General features: G+C 37.5%; 2 protein-coding genes across 2 annotated transcripts; one reads left to right on the top strand and one right to left on the bottom strand.

The window, feature by feature from the left end:
- The first annotated feature begins 1,267 nt into the window (after positions 1 to 1,267).
- LOC103861934 (ATPase 2, plasma membrane-type) lies at positions 1,268 to 5,833 on the top strand. Its single transcript, XM_009139647.3, has 11 exons — positions 1,268 to 1,306; positions 1,667 to 1,786; positions 1,860 to 2,096; positions 2,264 to 3,253; positions 3,338 to 3,482; positions 3,682 to 3,846; positions 3,931 to 4,284; positions 4,432 to 4,592; positions 4,814 to 4,987; positions 5,065 to 5,429; positions 5,525 to 5,833. Exons 1-11 carry the CDS (start codon positions 1,268 to 1,270, stop codon positions 5,616 to 5,618), a joined length of 2,844 nt encoding a protein of 947 aa, XP_009137895.2. The 3' UTR covers positions 5,619 to 5,833.
- Positions 5,834 to 6,992: 1,159 nt separating this feature from the next.
- LOC103861933 (peroxidase 45) lies at positions 6,993 to 10,439 on the bottom strand. The gene is made up of 4 exons (XM_009139645.3): positions 8,909 to 10,439; positions 8,473 to 8,661; positions 7,643 to 7,808; positions 6,993 to 7,557 (listed from the first exon to the last, which is right to left on the bottom strand). The coding sequence occupies exons 1-4, from the start codon at positions 9,122 to 9,124 to the stop codon at positions 7,151 to 7,153; spliced, it is 978 nt and encodes a 325-aa protein (XP_009137893.1). The 5' UTR covers positions 9,125 to 10,439; the 3' UTR covers positions 6,993 to 7,150.
- Between the last annotated feature and the right edge of the window lie 209 nt (positions 10,440 to 10,648).

Below are 10,648 nucleotides of genomic sequence, written 5' to 3'. Positions count from 1 at the left end.
AGCGCATAGTCAAGTAGAAAGAGAGAGAAAGCAAGAGAGAGAAAGCAGATCTAGTTGGTCCCGGCGTACGGCCGGCGCGTGCGCGCGCGTGCCGTCGCCGGACCCAGAGTCCGTCAGGTTTTATAGCATTTCTGGTATCTCTCCTTCGTATCCCTTCTACCCTCGCCTTGTCTGAGCTCTGGCTGCGACCTAATCCATGGTGCATGGCGGTTTGTCTGTTTTGGAGTTAAGACGCGACGGTGGGAAGGAGTTTCTGCGGTGGAGAGACGGCTCGTTTTTAAGATCAAGGTGCGATTCCGGGAGGAGGAGACTCTCATAGCTCCGTCGTCCTCGGTTTTCTCCGGGAGGTGGAGACTTTCTTTGCTCCGTCGCCGCCGGTTCAGTTTTCCGGGAAGGGGAGGCTTGCATAGCTCTGCCGTCGCCGTATAGTTTCCGGAGGGTAGAGGCTACTGTAGCTCTACGTTGCCGGCTTGGAACCCGTAGGAACATTGGGTGTTTAGAGGTGAAAGGTTGGTTTGGTTTTTGTTCTTGTCGGCTCGGGGAGAAAGGAGACACATCGGTTGAGTTCTTTGAAGAAGATAAACCTCTCCGTGGTTCATCGCCGACAAGAGAGGTTAGTGAGGTCGTGATTTACTTTCGAGAGAAGAGGTGGTGGTCCTGAGGAAAGCGCGGTATGTCCGATTAAGCTTTCGCTGGGGGATCATCGGAGATGAAGGCTGTGTGTTGCGGGTTTTCGAGATCCGGCGTAACCAAGGTGTGGTGAGGTGGCCCTGGAGGCGTTTCGAGGCGGAGAAGATCAGGTCGAGGCGGGTTGCGACGCGTGTCGTTCCGAGGGTTTAGATGCTTCCACGTGTCTCTGCAACCTGCTTCCTTGATGCGCTTCTCCGGCCGGCGTCGTTCGGGTCTGACTGGTGTGGGCCGCAGGCCTTTATTAAGTGTTGACATTTGTAGCCCGTTTGCTTTGGGCTTCTTGCCTTTTGTTCTTGTATTTGGGCCTTGGGCCGGTTTTATTCAATAAAAAAAACATCAATTTGGGAAAAAAAAAAAAGGAAGGGGTGATAAATGGAGACTTCTTATTGGGACCCACACTAACTAAACAGTGGAGAAATTTGTCTTTTTAGTAGTATAAAAACAGAACTCGTTCTTAATACTAACATAGAGCTCGCTACTGCTCCCTGCTCTTCTCTCGCCAGTATCCATATGATCGAGTGAAACGGTGGACACAATTGTGTTTGGAGGATTTTGTAAGTGACGGAAGGAAGATATTATGGGTCTTGAGGATATCAAGAACGAGACTGTTGATCTGGTAACCATTTTTTATTTATTTGTCTATCTGTTAATGACATCATCCCCATAAACTGTTCTATGACTTTGCTTCAACGGTTATAAATCTTCACAAGAAGTTGATTGTTTTTTTTTATCTTTTACGTTCATTCTTTCCCGCCAAATATGTAACGAATCTAAGGACTATATGATATTTTTAGATCATTCATTCACATGAACTGAAATAGTTTTTTTTTTTTGAACTTACATGAACTGAAATAGTTCCGACCAAGTTCTTTGTTTTTATTTTAAAGACAAACATTTCTCTTTCTGAACATCTTATTGTGCACGTGAATGTCTGAATAACTTCAAAAATGTTTATCTCACTGCTTTTCTTTTGCAGGAGAAAATTCCAATAGAGGAAGTATTCCAGCAGCTAAAATGTACAAAGGAAGGTTTGACGACACAGGAAGGGGAAGCCAGAGTTCAGATCTTTGGCTTGAACAAGCTCGAAGAGAAGAAGGTCTTCACTTTTCTTGCAATTTGAGTTTTTGTTTGTTTACTGAAATATCTTTTTGCACAATGAACGTTTACAGGAAAGCAAGATTCTCAAGTTTTTGGGGTTTATGTGGAATCCTCTTTCATGGGTCATGGAAGCTGCTGCGATCATGGCTATTGCTTTGGCCAACGGGGATGGTAGACCTCCGGATTGGCAGGACTTTGTTGGTATCATCTGTCTTCTCGTCATCAACTCTACCATCAGTTTCATAGAAGAAAACAACGCCGGTAACGCCGCTGCTGCTCTCATGGCTGGTCTGGCTCCTAAAACCAAGGTTTGTCATAGGATAATGCATTGTGAAGTTGGTACTGATATTGACTTCCAACTTAAGATCAATTGACGATAAATGGATTGGTTCTATCCTTTTATATATCAGTTGATTATTTTTCCAACTATCTATCGGTTTGAAATTTTATAATTGTGATGTTTCTCTGTTTTCAGGTTCTTAGGGATGGGAAATGGAGTGAACAAGAAGCTGCTATTCTTGTCCCGGGAGATATCGTTAGCATTAAACTTGGAGATATCATCCCTGCCGATGCTCGTCTTCTCGAAGGTGATCCTTTAAAGGTGGACCAGTCTGCTCTTACCGGAGAGTCCCTCCCTGTAACCAAGCACCCTGGCCAAGGAGTGTTCTCTGGCTCAACCTGTAAACAAGGAGAGATAGAGGCCGTTGTTATCGCCACAGGTGTTCACACCTTCTTCGGTAAAGCTGCTCATCTTGTGGACAGCACAAACCAAGTTGGACATTTCCAGAAGGTTCTTACAGCTATTGGAAACTTCTGTATCTGTTCCATTGCAATTGGTATGGTGATTGAGATTATTGTCATGTACCCTATCCAACGCCGAAAGTACAGAGACGGGATTGATAATCTCTTGGTCCTATTGATCGGTGGTATCCCCATTGCTATGCCTACGGTTTTGTCGGTGACAATGGCTATTGGTTCTCACAAGCTGTCTCAGCAAGGTGCCATCACCAAGCGTATGACTGCCATCGAAGAATTGGCCGGGATGGATGTGCTGTGCAGTGACAAAACAGGGACGCTAACCCTCAATAAACTGAGTGTGGACAAAAACTTGGTTGAGGTTTTCTGCAAGGGTGTGGAGAAAGATCAAGTTCTTTTATTTGCGGCTATGGCTTCAAGAATTGAGAACCAGGACGCCATCGATGCAGCAATGGTTGGGATGCTTTCTGATCCAAAGGAGGCCCGGGCTGGAATTAGAGAAGTGCATTTCCTTCCATTCAACCCTACTGATAAGAGAACTGCTTTGACGTACATAGACTCTAGTGGTAACTGGCACAGAGTCAGTAAAGGTGCTCCTGAGCAGATTCTTGAACTTTGTAAAGCCAGCAATGACCTTAGCAAGAGGGTGCTCGATATTATCGAAAAGTATGCCGAGCGTGGTCTCAGGTCCTTGGCTGTTTCTCGCCAGGTACTTAACTTGTTTCCTTTGATGATACTTGTTAGTTTCAGTAACATATATTCATTTATTTGTGTTCCCATCTCCTTTGTTTAGACGGTGCCAGAGAAAACAAAGGAAAGCCTTGGTAGCCGATGGGAGTTTGTTGGCTTGTTGCCACTATTTGATCCCCCAAGACATGACAGTGCTGAAACCATTCGAAGGGCTTTGCATCTTGGTGTTAACGTCAAGATGATCACTGGTAATAATCATGCCACACTCTTCAATCTTGTTATTAGGGAAAAATATCTCACATCAGAAGAAGTCGGAAATAATCTTATATAATATGTGTTAATATATTTATTACCAATTGTTTTTGAGTTGGAAACCCGTCTTGTCCTGGTAACTAAACACATTTTCATTTCCCCACTAACATTCTCTTGGATGATGCATGTGGCCAGGTGACCAACTTGCTATTGGAAAGGAAACTGGTCGCAGACTTGGAATGGGAACAAACATGTACCCGTCCTCGGCTCTTCTCGGTAACCACAAGGACCCAGCACTTGCCAATATTCCTGTTGAGGACTTGATCGAACAGGCTGATGGTTTTGCTGGAGTCTTCCCAGGTTATTATCTACTTTTTTAATTTTTGTCAATGGAAAGGTGGTTGGATACCTTAGATCTAAGCTTCTTTGCTTTGGACACTGCAGAGCACAAATACGAAATCGTGAAGAAGTTGCAAGAGAGGAAGCATATTGTTGGAATGACTGGTGATGGTGTCAATGATGCTCCTGCTTTGAAGAAAGCTGATATTGGTATTGCTGTCGATGATGCTACTGACGCGGCTCGGGGTGCTTCAGATATCGTTCTCACTGAGCCTGGACTCAGCGTTATCATCAGTGCTGTCCTCACCAGCAGAGCTATTTTCCAGAGAATGAAGAACTACACTATATATGCAGTTTCAATCACAATCCGTATCGTGCTTGGTTTCATGCTTATTGCTTTGATATGGAAGTTTGACTTCTCAGCATTTATGGTTCTGATCATTGCCATTCTTAACGATGGTGAGCAAAACCTTATTGTTTAAATCCTCAAATCTCTTATTTATTTATTTATTTATTTATTTATTTATTTATTTATTTATTTATTTTAACAAAAATCAAATCTCTTATTTATACAAGTTACTTATATATCTTATGTGTGTTTTATAGGTACCATCATGACAATTTCAAAGGACAGAGTCAAGCCATCTCCCACACCTGATAGCTGGAAACTTAGAGAAATTTTCGCTACTGGAGTTGTGCTTGGAAGCTACCTAGCCGTCATGACTGTTGTTTTCTTCTGGTTGGCACACGAGACCGACTTTTTCTCGGTAATAATATAATCGAGTTAATTAATAGGAAATTCTCCTAAATAATACCAAAAAAATACTCACAAAATAGCACATAAGCAAAAAAAATCAGAAAATAGTAGAGTGTACTTCTCTTAGTTAATTCACTTCTAACCGGTTTATTCTTGGAAAACAAGTGACAGTATATGTCTTCTTTGCTAAGTGTATAGATTTTAAAACTAACTTTCACTTTCGATTCGCAGAACCTGTTTGGTGTGAGGTCCATCAAGGGTAATGACCACGAGTTAATGAGTGCATTGTATTTACAAGTTAGTATCATTAGTCAAGCTCTAATCTTCGTAACAAGATCAAGGAGTTGGTCCTTTGTTGAACGTCCTGGAGCGTTGCTGATGATTGCTTTCCTCATTGCACAACTGGTAAGAAGATCATAATCAATACTACACGTTTTGAGTTAGAGAAAGGTCATAAACGAACTTGTTTCTTCCAAATGTAGGTTGCCACTTTGATTGCGGTCTACGCAAACTGGGAATTCGCGGAGGTTAAAGGTATTGGATGGGGATGGGCTGGAGTAATATGGCTATACAGTATTATAACATACTTCCCACTGGACGTTATCAAGTTTGCCATTCGATACACCTTGACTGGAAAGGCTTGGCTCAACATGTTTGAGAGCAGGACAGCTTTAACGACCAAGAAAGATTTTGGAAAAGAAGAGAGGGAGGCTCAGTGGGCAGTTGCTCAGAGGACACTTCATGGTTTACAGCCAAAAGAACCTGTTAACATCATCCCTGAGAAAGGAGGTTACAGAGAATTGTCTGAGATTGCAGAGCAAGCCAAGAAAAGAGCTGAGATCGCTAGGTAAAAATAAATCTTTATCTCAACGTTGTAGCATTATCAATTCTTTGTCTGGAACTAAACACTTATTAAGTGAATGTTTAAAATGTTAACAACAGGCTTAGGGAGCTGCACACACTCAAGGGACATGTGGAATCAGTAGCTAAGCTAAAGGGGTTGGACATTGAAACTCCAGGACACTACACTGTCTAGTCACATAAAGAAGACTAAACCAAGCATATGACTGATCTTTTTCCCTTATTTATGTTTTTGTTTTGTTTTGTTTTACTTTTCTTCATGACCTCTTAAGGTTATTGTCAAGAGATTTTGCTAGGTTTAGCATGAGCTAAGCCTCCCAAAATCAAGTTTGCAAACTACAAATTTTAATAAGAAAAATCTGGAATATATCAGAAATATTTTTAAATTTTTTTTTTGTGTCTTTTTCATATCATTTTACCTTTATATACTCCTATGGCTCAAAGCATAGGAATAACAAATACTTAGAAATAAGAAAATTCATAAACAGATACGTAAACCTGTAAAATAAAGAAAAACACCCAAAAACTTTAATATATAAAATTATAGAAAAATAGATATGTAATCTCTCCTACATAAAACTCTGCAACTTCAAAAAAAAACTGACCTCGAGTTTTCTGGATGATGAATCACACCTGCCTTGAAAAGTTCACCGTAGTTGCTAGGCTGCATTTTTTTTTCTTTTTTTGTAACAATTGGGAACCTCTTCTTAAACACAATCACATCATCATCCTCTTTGTAAACTTCGATTCTTTTATGTTGTCAGCATCAATCGTTTCTTCTTTTGCTCATCTGCAATCAAATTCTTGGAATCTATTTGGATTTTGGACCATTAGACTCCTTTTTGAAATAATAGTCAATAATAGCTGCATTTATGTTGAAAGCATGATTATCATGTAGATCTTTTTGTTCAATCTCTTTCTCCACATGTTCTTTATTAAAATGTGAATTAACAACATGGTTATTTCCAGACCTTGAAAGTTCTCCTCCTTTTTTTTCTTTTTCTTATGTTAACTACTAACTAGTTCTCCTCCTTTTGATAAAAAAAAACTAGTTCTCCTCCTTTGTGATCTGATTGGTGAAAGCAGCTAAGAGCATATGTATCAATGAACCTTGAGGGGATCATAACTTTAATTTTTTATTATTTTTCTCGTTTGATTTTTTCAAAAAATAAAAATAAATAATAAACGGACCAGTCGCAGGCCGCCATGTGGCGTGGAACCTGCGTTACAGTGATGAACCGAGTTCATCCCAACGAACCTGGAAGGGATGAGTTCATAAAAATAAAAATATTATAATATTTTTTTTGGGTATGGTGTGAACCTGGGCATTGAACCTTCAGTGCATATGCTCTAAGAGCATGATTAACCCCGGTCACTTAGCCGAGGTTGTTAACTCATGATTTGATATTTTTTTTATATTTTTTGGTTAAGAAACTGCACTTATATCTGTTATTTAAGAGACGATTTTTAACTTTTTTTAGTTAAAATAAAACCATCTTATGATAATAGTCTCGGAAAAACATGAATACAAGCATAGGACAAAAGGAGAAGAGAAACGAAATAAAACCATCTTATTATTTAATTTACGTTTCCATTTTCGATACTTTTGAACTTATTATTGAAAACAATGCGAAATTTTATTTTATTATTAAGAAGAAAAATACGAAATCTTCTTAAGGAATAAAAGATAAAACCCATCAAATCAAACTAATTGAAACGTGAACAATCCCTTCGAATCTCACCAGCATTACCAGTCTTAACCCCAACACGACCCAACTTCGTGATGGCTGAGACAAAAGCTTGCCTAAATGCAGTTTCACTGTTGGCAAACGAGTTAACCGTAGCTCTAGACCGTTGGTCTGTAAACAATACTTGATCAGACGTGAAAAGACCCTTTCCTTGTTGAAGGTTCTTGAAGTAAGCGTTGTCGAATGTACGTGGCGTGGTCGGGTCCATGTTGATCGCGATACGTGGGTCCACACGTTGCGGGCACATCTGGCGAAGCTGAAGCGCGTAGCCACTGTTCAAACTCGGGTCGATACGGGTTCTAGGGCTAAAATTGTAAATTCGGTTTGAGAATTTTCCACAATGTGCGAATCCGAGAGTGTGCGCTCCTGAAATTACAATAATATGTTGTGTTTATTTTTATCTTCCAAGTTAGATCCTTATCTCAATAGTTCAGTTTGGTTTGTTACGAACCTGAGAGGGCGATCATGTCGGTTTGAGAGAGACCGTGACGGTTGAACATGGCGTTGAGCTGGTTTAGGTTAAAACCGGGCTGTGGCAAATTGTTTTGAACGCTTGCCTTCGTAGATAATCTGCCATCTCTCCTCCCTAGCTCCACCGGGTAGCTAGGTCCTCCGGTCTGAACATTTTATTGTTAATTATCCGATTATATATATTATTAATAATTATATTCCCTCTGTTTCTTATAGATCCATTTTTTAGAAAAAAAATTTGTTTCAAAAAAATATACTTTTTACATTTTCAAGACATTAATTAATAAAAAATTGTACTTTTCATAAAATACAATTGTGTTTAATAAAATTTCATTGGTTAAAAGTTATTGGAAATAGTTATAAGAAAAATAATGTATTGGAAAATATAATTTTAAATAATTTCTTAATAAGTATGAAAAAACTATAACATGGATCTTTTAGGAATGAAGTGAGTATTATATACTATGATGTATCAATAATTCGTTTTTATCCTGACTATATGACGTCTTGTTAGTTGTACTCGTATAAAATGATTACAAACCTCCAACAAAAGGTGTCACAGTATTATAAAAATATATATATATATGAATTTTTAATTCAAACAATGCATACTAATATATTTTTTTAACTCCAACCATGGTATTTATATTTACTATTTAATAGTGAGTAGCTTTTCACCCGCAAAAGCCAATTTCAATACCTCGGACATTATAAAATTAAGGACAAGAAAGAGATGAATATAAATATAGGTTACTAGAAAAAGGTATATTCGTGTTACCAAAAAAAAAAAAAAAAAAGGTATATTCATACCAAAACGACGACTTCACGAGTAGCGAGAGCCAAAATGTCAGCACATGAAACTTTGTTGCGGCATTTAGGATCTCTATCAACGGCCTGCTTCGCCTTCACCACCGTATCGAATCCGTCTCCGGCCAATGACATGTCGTCTGGATGGTCTTTCTCCGACGGAGATGCTATCAATATCGAAGCATCACATCCCTAAATATTCATATAAAATAAGAAAATTAAGTTTGTCAATATAATGTTGTTTGAAGAAAATCTATGTAAAAGAAATATCTTAAACTCTAAATTCGCAGATTTTCAATCAAACTGAATTTTATACTGTAAGAACTATGAACACAATCTTATATACATTCAAGATTAAAAAATAAAATGATAGAGTTCCTATTGACATATAAATATAGTTTTTCTTTTTGGAAAAAAACATATAAATATAGTTACGTACGCGAACGAAGCAATCGTGGAAGAAAAGGCGGAGAGTGGCGGGAGCAGTGACAAAAGTCTGCTGGAATTTTTGACGGACGGCATTACGGACAATGCTTTCTACGTTCGGACATGAGTTCTGGTAGAAACCTGTCCGAAGCTGAGCAGATACACATGAAGAAAAGAGAAGAAGAAGAGAAAATATGGAGAATATTGTTTGGTTAGTCTTCTTCTCCATGGCTAATTATAATTTTATTGTATTGGTTTAAACTTTAAAGGGAGCCTCTTCTTATATATATAGGAGTTAGAAAGAGTAATTTAAATGATGGATGTGGTACATATTGAGCTATTCAAATATAATGATGATATGATGATTAGTCTGAAGATCAGAAGATGTGTTCAGTGATATATTAAAATAAGCAGGAGAAACTGTTAGGAATGTGGATGTAACACTCCATCTAAATATTGACAACTTGAGAGGAAGGTAAGGCGAGGCTCCGACTTAATTATTTTAATCGTTCTTTCTATATTTGTGTATATAATCAAGTAAATCAAGAAATTAGCTGTAATCTACTGGTCTTATTGATGGAGACAGTGATTTTAGATGTATAAACTTGATCATTGCAGAATCCGAATCACCAAACTGTGAGGTTCTCGAAATAATACCCCTAGTTGTTTTAGGTGATTTTTGTTGTTATACAACAGATAATGTTTTTAAGTATGAAAAAAAAAATGTTTTTAAGTATGTAGATAATTTTAACTATAAAAAATTGTGTAACCAATTATGATTTTACTATTTTGTTTATAATTAACTAATTTTATTTTAAATAATTTTGTCAATGATTTTTGTTGCAAAAGTAAAATTTTTAATATATGTGCAGTGTGGCAAAACATCCTCTATATGAAACAAAAAGGCATTTAATCAAAAAAAGTAAAAGATTTTAAAATAATAAAAAATTAATTAAGATTTATTTTGTGCTTGAATGATGAACCATTTTTGGACAAATGTTAGTACAACTTCTCTTTTAAAAACTTTTTTTTAACACTCTTTTAAAAACTTTATCTTACTTTCCCCTCTTCTTTTTTCATTATTTTAATATTTATGAATTTAGAAAAACTCAGCGAAAAATTCTCACTAGCTTGCTTTTGTAGTTGGGAAAATTGTTTTTTTTGTAGGCCAAAAAAAATAATAAATATATCTTATTAGGCTAATCTCATAGATTTTATGTCCTATTAGTCTAAATATTTTTAAAATGGCAATATTGTCCTTAATTTCAATTTAAAAAATTCGAAATTACAATTAATAAAACAATTGTTAAATATTAAAATATAATTTTAACTAAAATAATTAAAAAAATATTAAAAATCTCCAAAAAAAACTTAAAGTTCAAAGTTTTTTTCTCTCAAAGGGATCGATCAATCCGGTAAGAAACCGTTCAATCTGAACCGGTCGATCCTGATAAATATATCCAGAACAACGATAATATGCGGAGCATATGCTGATCAACCAAGCCCAGGTTAGTCGATCGCAGAAGCTCGATCCCACTTCTATCGATCAGTCGCGTCTTCGGGATCAATCGATCCCGTGCCCAGGTCTTCCAAATCGATTTCTTGGTTTTCATCGGTTAAATCCGATTTGATTCTCACTTGATTTGAACCGAACAAACATGAGCTGAATTTTTAAAACTCGATCTCTAATCAATCAAACCCATTTTTCTCTTCTCTTTGAAGAACAGAGGGGGGGGGGGGAAGAAGATGGCGT

Source organism: Brassica rapa, chromosome A03 (genome assembly GCF_000309985.2).
Source record: "Brassica rapa cultivar Chiifu-401-42 chromosome A03, CAAS_Brap_v3.01, whole genome shotgun sequence".
Taxonomy (NCBI): Eukaryota; Viridiplantae; Streptophyta; class Magnoliopsida; order Brassicales; family Brassicaceae; genus Brassica; species Brassica rapa.
The sequence above is the reverse complement of the archived record's forward strand: the minus strand, read 5'-3'. Positions and strand labels throughout refer to the sequence as shown.